Source organism: Rhinopithecus roxellana, chromosome 11, assembly GCF_007565055.1.
Source record: "Rhinopithecus roxellana isolate Shanxi Qingling chromosome 11, ASM756505v1, whole genome shotgun sequence".
NCBI lineage: Eukaryota > Metazoa > Chordata > Mammalia > Primates > Cercopithecidae > Rhinopithecus > Rhinopithecus roxellana.
The window spans coordinates 77,012,161-77,034,568 of NC_044559.1; the positions used below are offsets into that span (position 1 = coordinate 77,012,161).

At 44.7% G+C, this 22,408-nt stretch overlaps 1 protein-coding gene across 1 annotated transcript in view; it reads left to right on the forward strand.

Moving 5' to 3' along the window:
* Nucleotides 1-22,408, forward strand: part of TLL2 (tolloid like 2) — a 148,646-nt gene that overhangs the window by 88,616 nt on the left and 37,622 nt on the right. Inside the window, exons 6-9 of the mRNA XM_010389582.2 lie at nt 5,042-5,220; nt 6,555-6,660; nt 14,169-14,293; nt 17,017-17,132. Of these exons, the coding sequence (XP_010387884.2) occupies nt 5,042-5,220; nt 6,555-6,660; nt 14,169-14,293; nt 17,017-17,132 (526 nt within the window). The remainder of the gene's footprint in view (nt 1-5,041; nt 5,221-6,554; nt 6,661-14,168; nt 14,294-17,016; nt 17,133-22,408) is intronic.

Here is a 22,408-nt window from a genome sequence, read left to right on the forward strand (position 1 = left end):
ATTCACAGAGGATTTGAAAAATACAGTTAATAGAGTTGATTCTACAGGTCTATCAGATTCTATAACCTCATAACACATTTTTTTAAATGGCCCATCTATTAAGCATTAAGAACATAGTAACGAATTCTAAAAGGCAGAAATAGCACCAAGATATTTTCGGATTGCAAAGCAGTGAAACTGGACATAATATAATAACAAAAATAGAATAAACATTAGCTGGTAAGTTGAAAGTCCCCCCATGCTTCCCTTTTTATGGCTCTTAGATCATAAAAACAGCAAGATTAAAATTGCAGAATGTCTAGATGATGAAAGTCCTATGGTTCAAAATAAAAGATATAGCTAAAGCTATATCCAGACAAAAACCCACAGACTTAAATATCCACATCACCCATTGACAATAGTGACAATGAAACATTCAATTTAAGGAAGCTAGCAAAAATAAATACTTACAACCCACCACCATCACCACAACAAAATAAACTTAAGGAGAGCACAAGGAAACAGACAAGGTGAAATATTACAGGGCTAACAAATTCAAGAGTAAATTATTTGAATAAACAAGCAGAAAACAGTAGACAAACCACTTGTTAGTTTAACTGAGACAAAATATGATCATACAGAAATACATAGAGTTAGAAATGAAAATGGGAGAAATAGCCACAGATTCAGCAGAGTCACAAAAGAGTAGTTTGCAAAACTGTAGGGCAAAGAGTGTGAAAATGTGGATAATGTGAAAGTCTTCAAGATAAATATAAAGTACTGGTACAGACCAAGAACTATGAATGAAGTTGAAGAACGGAGGGAAAAAGCCATCTCCCACAAAGCACCAGACCCAGAGTTTCACAAGTGAATTCTTTCAAAACTTCAAAAACAGATTATTCTGGTATACTAAAACTTTTTAGAGCATGTAGAAAGATGAATGCTTTCAAATTACTTTTGAGGAACTGTTATGACATTACTACCTTGAAATGAAAAGGATGGCACCAAATAAATAGAGAAAGAAAGGAAAACATGATAAAAAAAAGATAAGAAAGAAAAAATTATAGACTCATCTCACATGTGAATAGCCATGCAAAATCCTAAATAAAATGTTAGCACATAGAATTCAGCAGCAGAAGAAAAGAAGAGGAGGCTGCCAAATACATTTATCTAGGGAATACAAGATTAGTTCAACAGTAGGAAATCTATTCTCAAGTTTGATTGGTCAAAGAAGAGAAGCTATATTCACATCTCAATAGATGCTAAAAGGCACCTGTACAATACAACATGCAGTTTTTATTTTTAAAAAGTAACCAAGGTAGCACAGAAATAGATGTCAAGGATAGGTTCTTGCATTACAAACATATACATATATAAAAATATACATTTATATAAATAACTTCCAACCAAAAGCCAATATCATGTTTATCGATGATACTTCTAGAAGCATTTAATTTTAGTTAAAATCAGGAACCAGTTTAAGATGTTTAGGGATACCACAATTATTTAGCATTGTTTTAGAAATACTAATTAATATAAATTAGACAAGAGAAAGAAAGAAACACTGTGAATATTGGCAGGAACAAAGAGGCAATGTTTGCACTGATGGGAGGTAATGTGATTGTGTTTCTAGAAACCCCAGAATATCAGTTGAAAAGCTGTTAGAAACACAAGGAGACTCTATTAAGTGACCACAAAATTAATTAATTAACAAAACTAGGTGACTGATTTTCTTTATACATGAAATAGTTGGATACATTTTTATCATGGAAAAAAAATCACAACTTTAATAGAAACATAATAGATACTATATCTAAGATTAAACATAAATGTGCCAGACCTATAGGAAGAAAATGCTAACACTCCCAGGAACCTAACAAAAAAAAGTAAAAATAGAAAACATATTGCTTCCTGGTATAGGAATACTCAACATAGTAAAGATGTCAGAACTCCCTAAAATAAGCTGTAAATTCATGCCTTTCTGATTTAAACACCAACATATATATATATATATATATATATATATGTACATGTGTATGTATGCATACATATTTTTAGAGCTTGAACGAATGATACTAGAGTTTATCTGGAGGAACAACCATGTGGAAATAACTAGAGAGAGAGAGGAGAGAGAGAGAGAGAGGAGAGAGAGAGAGAGAGAGAGAGAGAGAAAACAGTAATGACAGAGGTAGCTATCTAATGGTCTAACCAAACATGCAGAATATTAAAATGCAAAGGGAAGATAATAACAAAACAAAAATAGATTTCCCTTAAAATCTATTTTTAAGGGAAAAATAGATATATAGAAAAAAGGGTCCAAAATGAATATACCTATACACAAATTTGGGTAACAGTTTAAATGAGTGAGAGAAAGTCAATAGTGATATTTGAATATTGGGATAATTTAGATAGCTCTCTGTGAAAAAAAGAAAAAAAGCTGGACTCCTACCTCACTTCCTTATACCAAAAACTATTCTAGCTAGATCAAAGATGTAAGTATTGAAGAAAAAGAAATGGAAGAAAGAAAGAAAAAATCCAAAAGAGTATAAGAAGGAAACAAGAGTAGATTTTATTTGTAATCTTGAAATATGGATGACCTTTCTAAGCAGCACATAAGAAAATGAAGACATTTTATAATACTAACATTAAAAACTCTTATAATGCAAAAAGAAAACAAAACAATACATAAACAAAAACAAAGTCAAATGAGAACTCACAAAGTGAGCAAAATACTTGCAACACTCTTGACTAGTTTCTCTAATTTACAAAGGGTTCTTAAATATCAATCGTGGCCGGGCCCGGTGACTCAAGCCTGTAATCCCAGCACTTTGGGAGGCCGAGACGGGCGGATCACAAGGTCAGGAGATCGAGACCATCTTGGCTAACATGGTGAAACCCCGTCTCTACTAAAAAATACAAAAAAAAACTAGCCGGGCGAGGTGGCGGGCGCCTGTAGTCCCAGCTACTCGGGAGGCTGAGGCAGGAGAATGGCATAAACCAGGGAGGCAGAGCTTGCAGTGAGCTGAGATCCAGCCACTGCACTCCAGCCTGGGCGACAGAGCGAGACTCCGTCTCAAAAAAAAAAAATAAATAAATAAATAAATAAATAAATAAGTATCAATCGTAAGAAAATGGACAACCCGAAAGAAAACAGGGGTAAGAGGTGCTCACATAGTTCACAGAAAAAAAAAAAAGAGTCACATAAAATATGTGAAAAACTATCCAGCCTCAATGCAGTGAAATCCCATTTTTTACCTATCCAATTGGCAAAAATAGTTTGATAAAACCAGTGTTGGCCAGGATAAGGGAAATAGGACTTAAATATTTTTTAAGCTTCTGTGAGTAAACAGTAGGTGTATATATTTGTTGGGTACCCGAGATGTTTTGATACAGGCATGCAATGTGAAATAATCACATCATGGAGAATGGGGTATCCTCCCCTCCAGCATTTATCCTTTGTGTTACAAACAATTCAGTTACACTCTTTTAGTTATTTTTAAATGTACAATTAAGTTATTATTAACTATAGTCACCCTGTTTTTTTGTCAAATAGTATATCTTATTCATGCTTTCATTTTTTTTTTTTTTTACCCATTAACCATCTCCACCTTCCCCACCAGTCCCCTACTACCCTTCCAGCCTCCTAGTAACCATCCTTCTAGTCTCTATCTGCATGAGTTCAATTGTTTTAATTTTTAGCTCCCACAAATAAGTGAGAACATATGATGTTTGTCTTTCCGTGCCTGGCTTATTTTAATTAACATAATGATCTTCAGTTCCATTCCTGTTGTTGAAAATGACAGGATCTCATTCTTTTTTATGGCTGAATAGTACTTCATTGTGTACTTGTACATATGTTCTGTGCATACACATTTTCTTTATCCATTCATCTGCTGATGGACACCTAGGTTGCTTCCAAATCTTAGCTATCATGAACAGTGCTGCAACAAACACGAGAGTGCAGATATCTCTTCAATAGACTGATTTCCTTTCTTTCAGGTAAAGAGAAAGGGGCTTTTAATATCTTATTAGTGAGTATATAAACAGACAACATTTTGGGAGTGCAATTTGACAGTATCTGTTAAAATTTCAAATGTACATATCCTTTTATCCATGAATCCCATTGGTAGAAATGGACCCTACCATTTCTTCGTTTCATTTGCTGTTGTTTTTGTTTGTTTTGCTTGTCATCCTCTCCCCCGAGGCCTTGTTAAAATAGCAAAAACTGGAGTTACAGCCCAGATGTACATTAATGGAAGACTGATGAAATAAATTTTAGTATTACGAAAATGTATATAAATATTATTTGAAAAAAAATGATTGTGCCCAGAAGGGAGTCATCTCTAAGCCTCCTCTGATAATGACACCAAGTTGCATGCATTATAGACATTCATCTGCCTCCTTCCCCTGACTCCTCCTTTTCATTAAAAATGGCCCAGCAGGGACTCAAGCACCTTGCGGGTGGAGGGCGGAGTATGGTATACACTTTATGTCAGGCAGAGACCATATCTTTCGTCAGCTTTTCAAGACGATTCATAACCACAAAAAGGTTAAGAACCATTTTTGGAGGGAATTTCTGCATTGGGTCATTGGGTGGGAAGTCGGACACTGAAATTCTGTTTCTTTTCTTTTCTTTTTGAGACGGTGTTAAGCTCTTGTTTCCTAGGCTGGAGTGCAGTGGCGTGATCTTGGCTCACTGCAACCTCTGCCTCCTGGGTTCAAGCAATTCTCCTGCCTCAACCTCCCAAGTAGCTGGGATTACAGGCACACACCACCACACCTGGCTAATTTTTGTATTTTCAGTAGAGACAGGATTTCACCATGTTGGCCAGGCAGGTCTCAAACTCCTGACCTCAGGTGATCCTCCCACCTCAGCCTCCCAAAGTTCTGGGATTACAGGCGTAAGCCACTGCACCCAGCCTGAAATTCTGTTTCTTTTACATGCACACACACGCACACACACATGCACACACGCGCACACATACAGAGTGGGAGGGGGGACTTGCCTCTTGCTCTGAATGTCTTCTGACCTGCTGACCTGGGTATTCCCGCAATTGTCCAGCTGTTGCTCCTATGTTGGGCGCCGAGGAGGAGGACCACAGGCCATATCCATTGGGAAGAACTGTGACAAGTTTGGCATTGTGGCTCACGAGCTGGGCCATGTGGTTGGGTTTTGGCATGAACACACCCGGCCAGACAGAGACCAACATGTCACGATCATCAGGGAAAACATCCAGCCAGGTAAGGAGGCCTGTGTGCAGTCTGGAAGGCACTAGTCGAGAAGGTGGCAACCTCAGGGACAGGAGGGAGGGAAGGAGAGGACTTGCCAGGAGCTGAGCAATGCTAATTGCTGAATATGGAGCAATGACTCTGTTGTGCAGGCCCTTCTCACCAGTATGACCACTGTCCATCTGTGGCTTCCTGGGAGATCATCTGCTATAGCTTGGAGGTTGGAGCAGAAGCAAAATTATTTTCTATGTTTTATAGGATAATGAAATCAAACTCCATTTCCTGAAAGGAACACAGTCGACCAGAACACTGTTGCAGCATCAGAGCTGATAAGCAAAAAAAAAAAAAAAAAAAAAAAAGAGTTCTCCTGGCTGCTTTTATGAGTTATTTTTGCTGACTTAGGCAACATGTTTTCTGAAACTGAAATACAATTAGGACATGAACACATGTAAAAACAGTGTTACTGCCTAGAAACATTCTGCCCCAAGGCAGATAAAGTGTCTAGAATTTAAAAAAAAAAAAACCTTTCTTATGTCAAATAATTTTATATGGAAGTTAATAGTAAGCATGAAAGTAGCTAGTTGAAGAATGTGATCGCCTTACAAATACTTCAGAGAATCTGAATTGTGAGCTATTTAGGATTGAACTTCACTTTCTGATTCGTTTTCTTTCGTTTCTTCAAATTGCAAGATCAGGTTTTTGTTTGATTATTTGTCTTGTTTTTTGTTTGTTTGTTTTTTTGAGACAGAGTCTCGCTCTCGCTGCCCACACTGGAGTGCAGTGGCGTGATCTTGGCTCACTGTAACTTCCGCCTCCCGGGTTCAAACGATTCTCCTGCCTCAGCCTCCTGAGTAGCTGGGATTACAGGTGCCCGCCACCACGCCTGGCTAATTTTTGTACTTTTAGTAGAGATGGGGTTTCGCTATGTTGGCCAGGCTGGTCTCGAACACCTGACCTCAGGTGATCCACCCGCCTCAGCCTCCCAAAGTGCTGGGATTACAGGCGTGAGCCACAGCACCCGGCCCAGAGCTTTTTATTTTTACTTTTTATTTTTTTGCAGGGGCAAGTGAGTTGATAACTAATCTGTCTGCAAACTTACTTTAAGAGGTTTGAGTGGCATTTGGGGATAGGTCTCGGGTGGTGGAGTTGGGAGAACACAGGGCTTGCTGGAAGTTTCAAATATCTAATTATTCAAAACAACAAGAACCACTACAAGCCCTGTTATTTGACTGATTGGGCCAAGAGAGCCCTGGGAAGTTGCTATGGGCCCTCCTTCTCCTTCCTCTGCCTCCTTTCAGGTGTCCTGACTTGGTTTTCCAAGGCCTTAACACAGTGTTGTGTCACAGGTCAGGAGTATAATTTCTTAAAAATGGAAGCTGGGGAAGTGAGCTCTCTGGGAGAGACATACGACTTTGACAGCATCATGCACTACGCCCGGAACACCTTCTCAAGGTCGGAATCTATGCTTATGCCTCGTCTGTGTTTCACTGTGCCTGCCGCAGGCTTGGGTCGGATTCCTGGAGGTCTGCGGAGAGTGGGTCTCTGCATGCTCCTAGCATGGCTGGCCTGTCTGTCCTTGAAATACAGTGGCCTCTGGGCTGCAGTGAAATATAATCTAATCAGGTTCCCGTTAATAAGATTGAATCCCATTGTGAAGCTGACATTCCATCATGCCCTAATGTCACAAGCAGCAAACTGGAAAAGGGAAATTATCGAGAGGTTGGCTGGGATAATAACTTAGAGGCTCTGTGTCAAATTTCCAGTGGGTGGGGGGAGTCTTTTGTAGAAGCATGGTGGTGCTCACCAATTCTCCTAGTAGAGGTTTGGTTTATTGGAAACTAGGCAGTGTCAGGGCTGGGAGGGCTGTAAATCATCGATTCATTTTAGAGGTGAAGACAATGAGGTTCCAGCCGGCTCTCAGATGCACAGGTAACTGAGGACTGGAGTGAGAGCAAGGACCCAGGTTCCCACCTGCAGGTCACAGATGATGGAAGCTGCTGTATTCAAATAGGGCTGGGCCGTTTATTTATGGCTGGCATGGCAGGGTCTGTTCTGATGAGCTGTTCCGATGTGCTGTGCCTGGCAGACGTTTAAAGATTTTCAGTATTGTCCTTGCTTCTAGACCCTGTAAGTGCTTTGCGTGCAGAAGTTTTTCCCTACTTGTCCCAGTTTTGTAGGTCTTTCTACCCTTGAGTTAAAGGAGGCACAGAGAACAAATATTTTCTCTCTTGGTGTTTTCTCTTCAGTCTCCTGTTAAAACCAGTTGTTTGCTTTTTTATTTATTTATTTCCCCCAAAATGGGGGAAATAAAACACAGGTTTATTTATTTATTTCCCCCAAAAAGATCTGTGGTAACTTCCAATATACACATGGGATAACAAAGATAAATAATAGGTGAGAAAACGGGGGGAAAGGAGAAGGAAAAAATAAGGCTAGAAAGCTAAGTTGAGTCCCAGAATAAGTTTAGTGCTCAGAATATATGCTGTGAGGTCATGTACACTTGGTTAAAGTTGACAGCAAATACTGCCCTGTGCTCCCTAGCAGTCACAGCAAAGAGGGAAATAATCCATTCCGTGAGTCTCCATGTCCATAAAGATTTGCTCAGAAAACATATGGCTCTTGGGAGTGAAAGGGAAACTGTTTGCAAAGGGCTCCTTGGCTCTTGGGTAAGGCTGCCAAAAGCATCCTGTTGATGAGTTTGTTGTTAGGACTATGGGAGAAATCATCTAAATCTCAGCATCCCAAGTTCTCAGGGGGCGCTATTCCTCTGGCCACACAGCTGCTTTAGTCATGATCTCTATCCTGCACCCAGACATGAGATCTAATGGGTGGAGTTGTGTTGAAGCTGGCATCTTTGACAGCACTTGGGAGTGGCATGAAATTGAGCCTTCCTGGCCTCTTTGATCTTCTCCTGGCTCTTTTCCAAAGATAGTAGAAGAAACGCGGTGTGATGAAGAGACCACCGAACTGAGAGGCAGAAGCTGGGTTCTAGTCCTAGTTCTCATGTGACCCTTGCCTTTGAGGGAGGCAGACAGTAATTAGGGGCAGCTGTGTGATGGTTAAATCTCCACCTCCATGGGCCTTGGTTTCCTTGTGAGAGGGTTGGACTAGATGTTCTCTGAGCCCCTTCCAGCTCCAACCTTTCATGTTGCAGTTTCTCAGTCTGGTGCAGATGGGTGAGGGGTTGACAGATATGATCTCATTTACTGCCATACAGGAAATCTGAAGCTGGAAGGGCCTCCTCTTCCAGATTGGGAAGCTGAGACATTGAGGGATCCACCCTGAGGCTGTGTGCAGGGAGTCTCAGGATGCCAGTGCAGTGTGCAGATATCCATGGGGGAGGCGATGCTTGGGTCTTGGGGTGGGCTGATTCACCTGTTTGGGAAATGGTGCAGGGAATACCCAAAGGCCAAGCCCATCATCCAGGAGTTACAGGCTGCTACTAGAGACCAAGTATCAATTTTGTCAGGGAATCTATGTCAAGTGGGCCCAAGGGAGAAGCTTTTTCCTTGGGTCTTGTTTCTGTAGCTGCCATAACTCTTCATATTGCTTTTTAATTTATCTATTACTAATTATTAATTTATATATTCATATTTATCTGTTGTATTCCCTTCTCTGGCAGTAGACTGAGATCCTTGAGGACAGAGACTATCTCATTCTCTTCTAGTCCCCAACACCCAACATAGTGCCTGCCACTTAGTAGGTATTCAATAGATATTTGCTAAATGAATAAATTAATGAATGAGTTCAAAGGGGCCAGGGGGACCTGGCAATGTTGGGGAATAGGTGAGGGTAGAAATTTCCATTATGCTCTTTGCAGTTTTTCCATGTGCTCACCAATGCGATGGCTACTTTATTAAGGTGAATCTACAAGTCTGTACCATGTAGGGCATTTGTGTGCTGTGGGAACTGCACTGCCTTCTCACCGCCTGCTCCATGCCAGGCGCCGCACAAGCCCTGGACCCAGAGGCCAGGACAGGATGCAGGCAGAGGATCTTCCAGTCCCGGCATTTCTTTTCTTGTCTTTCTTTTTGAAATATATATATATAGTTTTCTAGGATTGCTAGCTCATAATGCCATGCCTGTTGTACCTCAGGGGATAACCATTTCTAACGCCCTTGTCAATGTGAACCATCAGCCCAGACCAGTGGAAATCCATGGGCCAAACCCATGAAATAAAAATTCCTCATCAAAAGTCCCCAGAGTATCTAGGAGGGAGATCAGCAGGGCCAGCACACGGGAGGATGGGCAGCTAGGAGCAGAGCAGCTCGCCGAGGGCAGGTGGATCCTCCTGCTACTGTTACATTAGCTACTGCTGCAGAGCAATTGACCCCCAAGCTTAGTGACTTAAAACAGCAGCTTATTATTTTTGATGATACTGTGGGTTAGTTAGTCAGGCTTGTTCTTTTCTGGTCTTTCCTGGGATCACTCACAGCAGCAGTCATCTGACAGACTGGGCTGGGGAGTCCAGGATGACCAGTCACATGCCTGGCACTTGGTGCTGCTTGTTCATGCCCCTCCGTTCTCTCTGGGAGCCCCTTGGTTCTCCTTCACATGGCCTCTCATCCTCCAGTAGGCTAGACCAGACTTTTCACTGCATGGGGACTCAGAGTTCCAAGAGGGCAAGCAGGGAAGCTGCAAGCCTCTTAAGGCCCCAGCTCTGGAACTTGCATGACATCACTTCTGCCACATTCTATTGGTAAAAGCAAGCCACAAGGCCAGCCCCAAACTCAAGCGAGTGGAGAAATAGACTCCACCTCTTACTGGGAGGTATGGCAGCTTCACGTTGCAGTAGGATATGCCTATTAGGAGGAGTGACTTTTTATTTAACAATCTGCCACTGCTACCCTCTCACCTCTGCCCCAGAGTTGAGAATGGTTTCAGCAAATCTGTTTTGTTGCAGGTGGATAACTGCATTGTCCTTTCTGCCAACGTTTTACACGGATTTTCAGAAAACGATCTTGTTCAGTGGGTTTTTACTGGGGGCTTTTCTATTGGCATTTTGTCAATAGTTTCCCCACTCCCAACTCCATGGCATTATTTCTGGTCACAAAGACCCTGAAGCTGGCCTGTACCTCATGTTGGATTCTGTAAAAGAGCAGAATAGAGCCCGTAGAACATATGCTGATCTGGGGAGGCGGGCAAATGCTATACCCTGCTGATGGGAAACTCAATCTTTGTGTCTCTTTACGATTGAGCTGTCTCCTTCCAACTTTATTCCCTCTAGTTTATTGCAGTTCTTCTCCCCTCCCCTTTGGTTGGACCCAGGCTGAGGGGAGCAGTCTCTTTGGAGGTTTTGCTGGGCAAAGATCCAGGAGATGAGGAGACAGTTCTCTTGTACAGGGGCCTCTTTGTTTCAGAACTCAGAGCTGACAGTTTTATTCCCTGAGGCATCTGCTGAACTCTGTCTTAGTTTAGCAGAATGTCAATGCTTAGTCCTACATGAAAGAGGGAAGGAACGTCACTGCTGTGGTTTACACAGGGGACGGCTCTTGTAGTAAACATCTTCCAGAGCTGGAAGCTCTTGCTGGCAGCTTAGGATATGCAAGGGAGGACGTCCAGCACCAAAGAGCGGTCTGAGTGTGAGCCAATGTTGTTCCTGATGTTTTGGTTTTTGAAGTCTGCAATGTTCTTAGCTCTATAATTTAATGCATCGTAAGGCCTACTGTTCCTTGGGCAGCAGGAAACACTGGTTGGAAGGAGGAGGATTCCCAGAGGTGAGCTCCAGGCCCGCCTCTCCATGACCAGCTCTGTGCCCTGGGAAAGTCACTTAAGCTCTGCAGGCTCAGTCTTCTCCCCTGTAGAGTGAGAGCTCTTGTGATAATGGCACCTGACTCCTAGGGTGTTATGAAGATGAAATGAGGTGGTGCAGGGAAAGGGCCCAGTGCAGGGCCTGGCACATCGGAAAGTCCTATGAACGATGAGTAAGTGCAAGAACATGGCCTCTATGCACCAGGCCCACTGGAGAAGTCATCTACGTGATGTGGCCAGGTAGCGTGGGGTGCTTAGAGACTGTAGTGATCCTTATGTTTGTGCTGCAGAATTCCTTTCTGCAAGGGAACCAAGAAAATAATTACAAAAGGACACACCTTTCATTAGGGCAGAAGTGGCTGTTTCTGGAGTAGCTGATGATTGAATTTAGGATTTTCCGCGGAGTCAACACTTGTGGTTTAAAATGTAGTAAAGTCAGTGAGTGAGGCCACGGATTCCACTAAACTTTCTCTACAGGAGTCCAGACCCAGAGATGAGGCTATGGGCACTAGAGAAAGACAGGTCAAGGGTTACATATTGGGTACGGAGATGCTGAAAAGGAAATCAGCAGATGATCTAGACTCCCACAGGCTAAGATTGGAAAGTGAGCTTAAAATCTGCTTTAGGAAAAAAAAGAAAAGTCTACACAAAAACAAAAAGATAACAAAGTGATGTAACCAGGAAGAACCAGGAATAATAGTTATTTTCCAACGTGTTACAGAATTTAGGGAAATAGAAACAGTGCTTAAAAGAGACAGAGAGAGAAAGAGAGAGAGCACGAGCATGCACAGCTAATAGCTAGGTGACATGTACATTTTCGCTTCCATTTGGAATGTAAATAACTATTTTGCAAAGTTTTTAAAAGACAGTGCTTTATCCTGGTTGCATAATTTAATTCAAGAAGCGTTTTTTGAGGCCTGCTGTGCTCTAGTTTCTAAGGACAGAGATAAAACACCCAGTCTCTCTGCTTGAGGAACTTACTTTTAGCAAGGAAGACGAATACCACCACTCCTTAAAAAAGAATACAGTATGATAAGAAGAGACTACACAAATGATTAAGACCTAGAGCAGGGAATGATAAACTCCAGATGGGGGGAGTAGAAAAGGCTTGGGGAAGTCTTTTAATAGAGAAAGACATCTGATGGGGTTTTGGAGAATGAATAGGAGTTTACAAGTAGACAAAAAAATAGAGGGCATGGGCAGCCTAGGGAGCGGATAGTATGTGCGAGGACATATTTGGGGCCTACAAGGAGCTTAGTGTTGCTTAAAATAATGACATATGCTTTATTCTTGTTGAGTATTATTTTGGTTATGGGATTAACGAGTCAGGCTGGAGAGGAAGGCAGAAGTCAGTGAGCAAACAGCCTAGAGATCCGAGTGGTGACTGGAAGTTGGTGAAGGGTTCTAAGCGAAGAAGGCACGTGCTTCCCCTTGCATTTTGGGATGATTCCATTGCAGCATTGTGGCCAAGGGGAGCAGTAGAGTAGAAGTGGCTGAGTCTACAGGGAGGGAGGCCAGTTAAGAAGCTACTGTAAAGAGTTCAGGAAGGGGATATTGATCACTTGAGCTATGGCAATAGTCTGGGAACAAGGCGGAGGGTATGAGTTCCAGGGGTGGAAAAAAGGTATAGTGGACAGGACCTGGCTCCTGGTTTGGTAGGAGAGTATGAGGGAAAGGGAGGAGCTGAGAATGCCCTCAGATTCTGGCTCAGAAGACGAGGATCATGGAGTGAGCAGAAGGATGGAACTGTGATAAATTTGGTTTTGAGCATGTTGGATATAAGAGGCCCATAGGACAGCCCAGGGGAGGTGTTACGAGGCATCTGGGGCTCAGCAGAGCATCCTGGGCTGGAAACAGAGGATTAGCTGTGAGGCTGCAGATGTTGGTTAAAAGCCATAGGAGTAGATGGAACATGGAGAGAGAGGACAGAGGGAGAGGGCAGAAACCCAAGGGACATCATTGAAGGGGAAGCAGAAGTGGTTCTTGTCTCACTGCTCAGAGAGAGCTGTGGCCTGCACCCAGGGAGAAGACAGTGAGGAGGGAGGGGGCATCGGAGGTCCCAGTGCTGGAGAGAGGGCAGACAGAGATTGGAAGGTGTCCACTGGCAGACGAGTGGTGACAGTTGCTGATGGGGTCAGATCATCGTTGGACTGAGGAGTGAAAGAGAGTCGAGTACTCGGGGAATGGAGACAATACTTTCTAGAAACTTGGTTAAGAAGGGAAGAAAAAAAACAAGGTGGTGACTGGAGGAGGCGTGGATTCAAGGACAGGCCTAACATCCAGGAGAGGCCCCAGGTCTGGAAGCAGAGGAGGAGGCTCAGAGCTTGCAGCAGACAAGGCAGCAGGCGGGGTGTAAACCATGCCTACAACAGGGCCAGCACTCAGCTGGCAACCTGGTTTCCACTTGTCTAGTTTAGAAATGAAGCTGTCATTTTAGATTTCAGTCAAGTAGGAGTAGAATAAATGTTAGAGATAAAAGGGACTGCCATGACCATCTCAGCAAATTTCTTATTGTTTAGTAGGGTAAACTGATGCTTAGAGAGGCTCAGAGAGGGGAATGATCTTGTCCAAGCACACACAGGCCTAGTGTAGAAATGTCTAGTCCAGGGCTCTTTTCACTACTTCTTGTTCTCTGCCTTTATCTCATTTTCCATCTGATTTCCCTCTTACCAGCAGGGCCTCCAAACTCTGACCACTCATTCACCAACCTGCACTTGCTGACCAGCCCCTGAGAGTCTCACACTGGACCAGTTCCCAAGCTCTCCCGGGGTGGCTCCAGGACTTAACTACACACAGTACTTCCTAATGCACAGCTGCAGGGGGCGCCACTCACGCCGCGGTCTCTCTGAGTGGAGCTCCCTGCAGTTGTGCAGCAGGGTGGCTCTGGGGCCTGGACCTGTCGGGGCTTCATGGAAATGCTCAGGACACATTCCTAAGGAAGCCCCTGGGCTACTGCACTAGGGCATATTTTTACACTTGGCAGAGTCATCTTCCCACTGGAAAGCAAGTAGGCAGCTGATGAGATGGAATGTGAAATTGCCAGCACGAGCGAAGGAAACCTCTTCAGTCATGCCAGCCCGGGACAGGCAGGCCCGGAGGCAGGAATGTTGATGGGGTTGTGGGCAAGGGAATAAAGCCCGGAAATCCCAGCACGGACAGACTGATGGCCTTGACTTTTCTTTCTCTCTCCCTTTTTTTCCTTCTTGTAGAGGAGTTTTCTTGGACACCATCCTCCCCCGTCGAGATGACAATGGCGTCAGGCCAACCATTGGCCAGCGCGTGCGGCTCAGTCAGGGAGACATAGCTCAAGCCCGGAAGCTGTACAAATGCCCAGGTAACTATGAGCCGAGGGGACTGCCAGCACCTCCCTAGCATCTCCAAAGCACAGTCTCTGTGCTGGGAAAACAACTTGGGGGACCTAAAGGGACTATTCCTTGGCAGCTTTAATTATTTCTGGTGTCCTTCTGGTAGGAGGTGCTAGGCAGTATAGAAAGGCGAAATGTATGGTGACATGGTGGCAGGCAGTGAAGAGAATAATAGGTCTTAGAGTTCATAGGCAATTTCATGAGAGGCTTCAGACTTCTCTGGCAAAGCCTTTGTGTCCAGAAGGGGAAGAAGGCATAACAGAACAACAGTAAATAGGGGCACACTGCAGTGTGTGCCCCATAACAGTAAGAGCACCTCTCCTTTCTGTGGAACTAGGGGATGTGGGTTTGGAAAAACAAGAACCAAGCAGAATTTTGCAGGAAGACAAAGAGTGAGGGAGAATGCTTTTGGGAGTATGGGGGTCAGTTTCCCAAATGCTACAAGGTGGAGGGAGTCTCAGTGCTATTAATGAGCTTGTTGCTTTGGTCTTGGGGCTTTCCCGGCCATCCAAGGTGCTGGTCAGTGGCCAGGAGTCTGCCATTGAAGATGGGACAATACACGGGGATTGGAGCAAATGCCTGTTCCCTGGCCCATTTGGAAGCGTTCCTTCCCCTTGGATTTGTCCCGTTTGTCTTCCATCCCCTTGGCATCATCATCATACACACACCGTCTGAGTTCTTCTAGACCCCTTTCAGCTCTTGAGCCTCAACATAAAGCATTGGTTGTGGCAGCTGAGTTTTTACCACTGATGGGTGAGAATCCATTTCAGTGGTTTTAGAAGGATAGAAGGAAGTTCCATTACCAATAGCCTTTCCCAGACTTTCAAACCAGACACAGAGTTTGATCATGAGATGAAGTATTTGAAGTGAGGACCATCTTAGAAAATCTGAGCTGTCACATTACCTTACTAAGCAGGACCCCAGGGCATGCAAAGTGCTGTGTGGGGCTTGCTTCCTCAAGAAACTCTAGAAAATATGTCCATCCAGCTATTAGTCATCTGGGGGCATGTTAGGGCTGAAATGCAGGACACACATATCATATAACCTTGCTGAATTGAACGGGAAACCTTACAGCATTCCCTGGGAAATGCCATTGTATTTATTCAGTTATAATATTTATGCTGCTTACTTCCCAAAATGATTTGCAGCAAAATACCGTGGAGCCACACAGTAATGTATTTGTTCTTGCAGAATGTTTATGATTATTCTAAGATAATTTCCATGGAACCCTTGGGGGGTGTTGACTGCCAGGCGTAATCCTCATGATGCCTGGCAGTTGTTCAGTAATGTGATATTGAAGCCCCGACATCCAGGATTTCCTGAGGCCGATAATGGGCGGTTCTCCACATATCTCTTCCTGCAGCTCCAAAAAATATGGAGCTTCCAGTAGTTCCGAGTAGTAACTGAAAGCTCAGTCAGTCGCCATGCAGAGGTTGAACTGCATGTAAGGAAAAGATGCCTAAGGATGCTGGATCTCCACATGTTAGGGTTGGCCACGTAAGAGGAGGGGGTCTCAGCAAACCAGTGTCTTTGTCTTTGGAGTCTGAATCCCCAGGCATTAGAGAAATGCAAAACCTGTAGTTTCCAAAGATTCATACAGGTACCCTTCTTTTGTGAGGACAAATTAGGGGAAATACTTTTCACGTACATAAAGACTAGGTTCTAGACTCATAACCAACCCTGAAACATTCAAGGGCAGAATAGCCTGCTATAGAAGATTCCAGCTCCCTGTGCCCCTGCATTTTTTTGTTTTCTTGACTGCTTGATAGTTCTTTCAGAAGTGAGTAGCAGAAAAAGAAGAGGAAAGATTTAAACTAACAACTGAAATAAGTTTCAAAGCATTTTTTTCTTTTTGTCTTACCTACTTGCACTTTCTTTCTTTTCTTTTCCTTTTTTTTTTTTTTTTTTTTTTTTTTTTTTTTTTGAGACAGGGTCTCACTCTGTCACCCAGACTGGAGTGCAGTGGTGCAATCTTAGCACACTGCAATCTCTGCCTCCAAAGCTCAAGCGATTCTCCTGCCTCAACCTCCCAAGTAGCTGGGATTACAGGTGCACACCACTACCACCCAACTAATTTTTCTTTTTTTAGTAGAGATGGGATTTCACCATGTTGGTCAGGCTGGTCTCGAACTCCTGACCTCAAATAATCCACCCACCTTGGCCTCCCAAAGTGCTGAGATTACAGGTGTGAGCCACCGTGCCTGGCCCCTACTTGCACTTTCATGTTCTCTCTGCCACCGATATTATTATTAGCAATAATAATGTCTATTATATATGAAGCACTCACTGTGTTCCAAGCACTGAGCTGATCCATTTCATATAATGCACACAATTTCACTAGCCCTCTCAGGTAGGTCCTGACCATTTTACAAATAAGAAAACTAAGGTCCAGCAAGTCTAGGAAACTTGCCCAAGCCACACAGCTGGCCAGAGAGCTGAGATTCATGAGCTCTAGGCCATGCTCAGTCCTGAGAGCCTCAGAAGAAATTCCTGGGCATTCCTTTTTGGCTCCCAGATCCTACTTGTGCTTTTGTTAGCCAGAAAGCGTCAATCTGCTTGCTACACTCTCACCAACCTGTTCCGAGGGCTTTGGCTGGTAAAGGGGTATGTTTGCTCTGCTGCCCTGTGTGGGAGCTGCTTGGGCGGGGAGAGGTGCATATGCCACATCACAGTTGTGATTTTGCTTGTGCAGCATGTGGGGAGACCCTGCAGGACACAACGGGAAACTTTTCTGCACCTGGTTTCCCAAATGGGTACCCATCTTACTCCCACTGCGTCTGGAGGATCTCAGTCACCCCAGGGGAAAAGGTAGGTGGGAAACTCCCTTGGCAAATGGGATGGCACTCCTTGAGTTGGGTGAGGTGGGAGGAATTCTTATTGTTAATAGTAAAAATAACAGCTGTTTTGTTATGAGCACCCACCGTGTGCTAGGCATGGTGCTGCTTGCTCTACGTGCATTATTTCTGGACTTCTCAACCAGTCTCACCCATACAAATGAAGGCTGGCATGTACTAAATATCCGCTTAGTTGTAAATCAAGCTCACAGTTCCCCCCAACTTTAATAAATACACTATTATAATATCCTGGAATTTAGAATTCTGTGACACCTCGGATTGCTGCTCTGGAAGATGGTGACACGGGAAGCCCACAGCTGTCTTTTCTTCCCTCCAACCTCCGTCTCACTATTTGGGCTTAAAGAACATCCCTGTTGACAACCCAGTCCACTTCCCTAGGCATCTTCCACTCCTCTTTTGCAAACAGCCACTCCTTGGCTGCCCCTCCAGTGGGATGGACTGGCCAGGCGTGTAGTCTACACTCAAGAAGATGGATCCAGGGAAGAGACCCTTGCATGTCCTGGCAGTGGGCTCAGAGCTGTGAGGACAGGGAATTCCTGGGTTCCTGGAGTGTGGCGTAGGAGCTAGGCAAGCCCTGGGTGGACACATTCCTTTGGTCTTAAAGATTCCATGGCCCCCTAGAGCTGAACCCAGGGCAAGGATCTCTTTCACTCTGGTCTAAGGGTGGGATGTTTTCAACCCTACTGCATGGCACATACTCTTGTATCCATTATATGGATGAGGAATTTGAGGCTTGAACATTAAGGAAAGTGCCAAAAGTCAAGGTAAGTTACAGAACTAGGAACTGAGAACTGAGGTTTTGCACTCCAAAGTTTATCTTTTTGCTACATATCTCTACAAATCTGAGTGTTCTTCAAGTTGTCTCAGACTAGATACAACTATCTTGGAGAAACTCTGTTCCCTAGGTCTAGGTTAGGGGATACCCCCAGTGTCCCCAGAGCTGTCTACAATCGTACCTGTTGTAGCATGTCTCATGGTATTGTTACTACTGGTTTATCTGTCCCACTTCCAAATCTTAAGCTTTTTAAGGTTGGAGATGGTTCACCCCCAGGGCCCCGGCACTCCACACAGTCTGTGGCACAGACTGGTCACATGATAAGTATTTGTTGAATGGATGTGTAGACGGATGAGGGGCTGAGTGAAAAACCTGCAGCTAGGGGTGGCAGTGGGGTGTGATGGAATTTTTCAGGCACCTGTAGCCAACCTTCAGGTATTTCTAATTCATAACTTTTTAAAATGTCCATCTAAATGTCAAGTTAAGCATAGTGTGCTAACTAGAGACAAATGGCTAGGAACCATTGTGAGCATTTTCTGTGGACTAGATACTATCCTTAGCATATCATGTGGATCATCTAATTTAGTCCTCACATCGACTTCGTGAAATAGGTGCTGTTGCCATACTTATTTACAGGTAAGGAATTAGACTTGCCCAAGGCTTCTAAGTTTGTTGCAGAGTTGGGATTTGAACCCAGGCAACTGGACTCTAAGAGCCTGAATGCTTGACCATCATCTTATATTATTACACAAAGGGGCCAGGCTAGTAGATAGACATTTGAACATGCATTTATACACATACATGAATGCACATGTGTGCGCACACATGTATGCATACTTCCTTTGGCTCTAAGCATCTAAGACATTAAGTATGGCTGTCATCTTGTGTCTGAGACCCCAGACCTGTCTGCCTTAGGTAGATGTGAAAACTATGTGCTTGCTGGAGGCTAACAGGAGGGAGGCAGAAAGGGGGAAGAGGAAGAGGTCTGATAATTTCCAAATTATTGAATTGCCCTGCACAGCAGAGAGTGTGTGATATGTTTGAACTGTGTAAACTTCATCAAGCCTTAATTATTAGTGCTAACTGGGGACAGAGAATATACATCATTGAAATTTCTGCACCAATTATTTCCATTTCTGCTTTACCCAGCCTTCCCTAGAGCTGCTAGTAATTAGCAAACTTGATTGATTTGAGTATCACCTCTTGTTCCCCACCTCTTTCCCCTATGGTCTTTATGGTTCACTAACATACTTAAAGTAATTAGCCTGAATAATTATCCCATTCATTCAGATCATGAATGTGTTACCAAGGAAGTTGTACTAACATTTCCTTTCTGTAATTTTAAAAAAGCAAAGGCTAAAGAATTATTGTGCAAACCAGCCTACAGGTGTTACTAAGCTCTACCACCTGAATATGAGCACGGTGTGGGATAGGACAGAAATCTAAGGCACACCCCTGTCTTTGAGAGACTTAGTGTTTATTTTGGGTCCCCCTCCCCCAACTCCCAGGGAATCTGATTTAATGGAAGGAAGGGTGTTTGCTTGGTAAGAGCTTTTTTTAAAGCTTCAAAGGTGATTCTAATGTGCAAGTAGTGTTGAAAAACACAGTCTAGTTTGAAAGAGGAGTGACAGTGTCGCACACACGTACACACAAGTGCGCACACACATGCATATGCGCACACACACATGCATGCATGCACGCGTGCACACACACACACACATGACAGAAGGTGAACGGAACTGTTTTTTTCCTGGCACTGACTCTTCATTTCCTAGGAGATCACAGGGCTTTGTGGAAGACGTGATTTGTCCTGAGACGAAACATTGGGATGGGGCCAAGGGAAGGGACGGGCACTCAACACTAATCAAGAGGGGCAGCCTGCGAGGTGTGGTTAGTGTTAGTTGTGGTATGCTAAGTGTACACTCAGTGTGGCCTGCCTGGTATTTTAAGTTGCTATTTGTCGAGTGCCTATGACGTGCCAGGCATAGCAATATACACTGTACATATGGTTTCTCGCACAGTCCCCTCAACAGCACAGTGATGTGCGTGTTGTGCCACAGATGAGGAAACTAGAGAACAAGTATTTCCCCAAGACTCCAGAGCTAGTAGATGGAGCTGAGAAGCAAATCCAGATCTAGGCAGATCTAAAGACACCAGCTCTAGAATCATTATAAGACAGAGGGTGGGGCATTCCAAAGAGGCAAAGATCTATCATGTTCATCAGGGCAATCAGACCCAGGCTCGAGGAGGGGGACACTTGAGCAGGCCTGGGGAGGGTTTCTCTGACATGGGACTATCAGGGAACACTGGGAAATAGGTTGCACAGGATAGGCTCTGGGGGCGTGGAAAGTAAGCAGAATTTAATTTATGAGATGGGGACACGGGAGCCACTGAGGTTTCCTGAGGGGTTTGATCAACATGATATATGAGTGGAAGATTGGGAGGAGTCTGGTAAACATGAGATATGAGTGGAAGATTGATCTAGAAGCCCTAGTGTGTAGAACAAATGGGGCCACAGCAGGGAGGAGTCCAGGAATCGTGTGGGAGCAATCCAGGAGGGGGTGAGGCAGGGGGAGCGAGATGGGGTTGGAGGGGAGGGATGCGGATATCTTAAAAGAAAAAGAGCTACAGCATGGATGCTGAACAGACATGAGGGATCAACAGTCAGGATGAAGGAAAGATAATACCAAAGCTTGGCTCCTTGGCCATCGGGGCAGTGGCGTCTCCTACAGTGGAGGAGGCTAGAAAGGAAATGCTTTGTTTGGAGGTGCTCTCACCTAGTGGGGAGCGGGAACGGCAGAGGAGCAAGAGCAGTGGGGAGAAGATAGGCCAGTGTGGTGGAAACCAGAAAGGATAAGCTCTGGGCAGAAGGGTCATGGGACACAAGGACAAATAACAGTCCTTTAGATTTGGTGGGGAGGGAATGGGAACCTTTGAGGAAGCCTTCCAGCCTAAGAGTTTACTTAAAGCTAGAGGGCCCCTGGGGCTGTTTGAATATAAAGAAGTTGGCCGGGCGTGGTGGCTCAAGCCTGTAATCCCAGCACTTTGGGAGGCTAGATGGGCGGATCACAAGGTCAGGAGGTGGAGACCATCCTGGCTAACACGGTGAAACCCCGTCTCTACTAAAAAAAATACAAAAAAAAAAAAACTAGCCGGGCGAGGTGGCGGGCGCCTGTAGTCCCAGCTACTCGGGAGGCTGAGGCAGGAGAATGGCGTAAACCCCAGAGGTGGAGCTTGCAGTGAGCTGAGATCCGGCCACTGCACTCCAGCCTGGGCGACAGAGCGAGACTCCGTCTCAAAAAAAAAAAAAAAGAAGTGGCTAGTGGAGGGGCAGTGAGTGGAGACGCTGGAGAGAGAGGAACTGCTGAGAGCAAGGTTCCCCGGGATTGGAAAAGGAATAGAGTCAGGGGCGCAGGGGCTGGGGCAGGGCTGGAGATCAGGAAGAGTGGAGACGTGGTGGAGCAGAGGTATGTGGGGCATGAGGAAAGGTGAGCCTGGGCCAGACAAGCCACTGTGCCTCAGGACAGTGGGAGGAGCCACAGGCACCTGCTTTAGTGGAGCTTGCATGGGGGTGAAAGGCCAGGGAAAATCTGAACTCTGCTCTGGGCCATCTGCCAGGGAAACCCCAGGCTGGCGAGCTGCGAGGGGACCAGAGCCAGTTCATGGGTACAGCACCTGTGTGCTGAGGCCCAGTCCATGGGGCTACCCAGCCCTCCCCTTCCCCCTACTAAGTAATCACCTGTTTGGCCATGGGAGCATCCGATACCTGACCTCAGGGATGTCCAGACAGGGCTGCCAAGATGCTCATCATGACAATCCCTCTCTTTTCAGTGTTTATACCATAGTGTTCCCATTGGTTTGGCCCATCTGCCTTTCCCCTCTTCCCTGGGCTCCCCAAAGGCAGAGGACCCTGTCTTATTGATCTTTCTATCTCAATTGGCCAGCACAGGCTGGCACTCAGAAGGGGGTCAACAAACAATGGTGGAGTGAATGAATGAATGGACTAACTGTAGGAAGGTCTTTAGACACACCACACCTCAGGACAGTGAGGTCATGGCTGAGGGGAGGTTGATCACAGAGATGTTCAGATGCACTCGGGCTAACCCCAGACCCTTTGGAATGATTGATGATGTTATAAGATCTTCTTGTATCTCTGAACTTCGCTGACCCCTTACCTCCTTCCAAATCCTTAGTCTCCATGTGCCCTGGCCAGTCTTTTTAATGCATCTTGCTTTCTGTAAACCACCTAGTGACTTCAAAAGCTCAAGTAATTCCCCAGACAGAACCGAAGGACCCACCTCCTTCTGTTTACTCCCCATCCTGCTTAAGGTTTATTATTTAATGTCCTTAGATTTCCTGTGAGCGTGCTTTTGAGACAACACTCCTACTGCGGTCTGAGAGTTCTGCATGCTAAAGGGTAACGTGAGAACACAGGAATGCAAGATATATCTTCC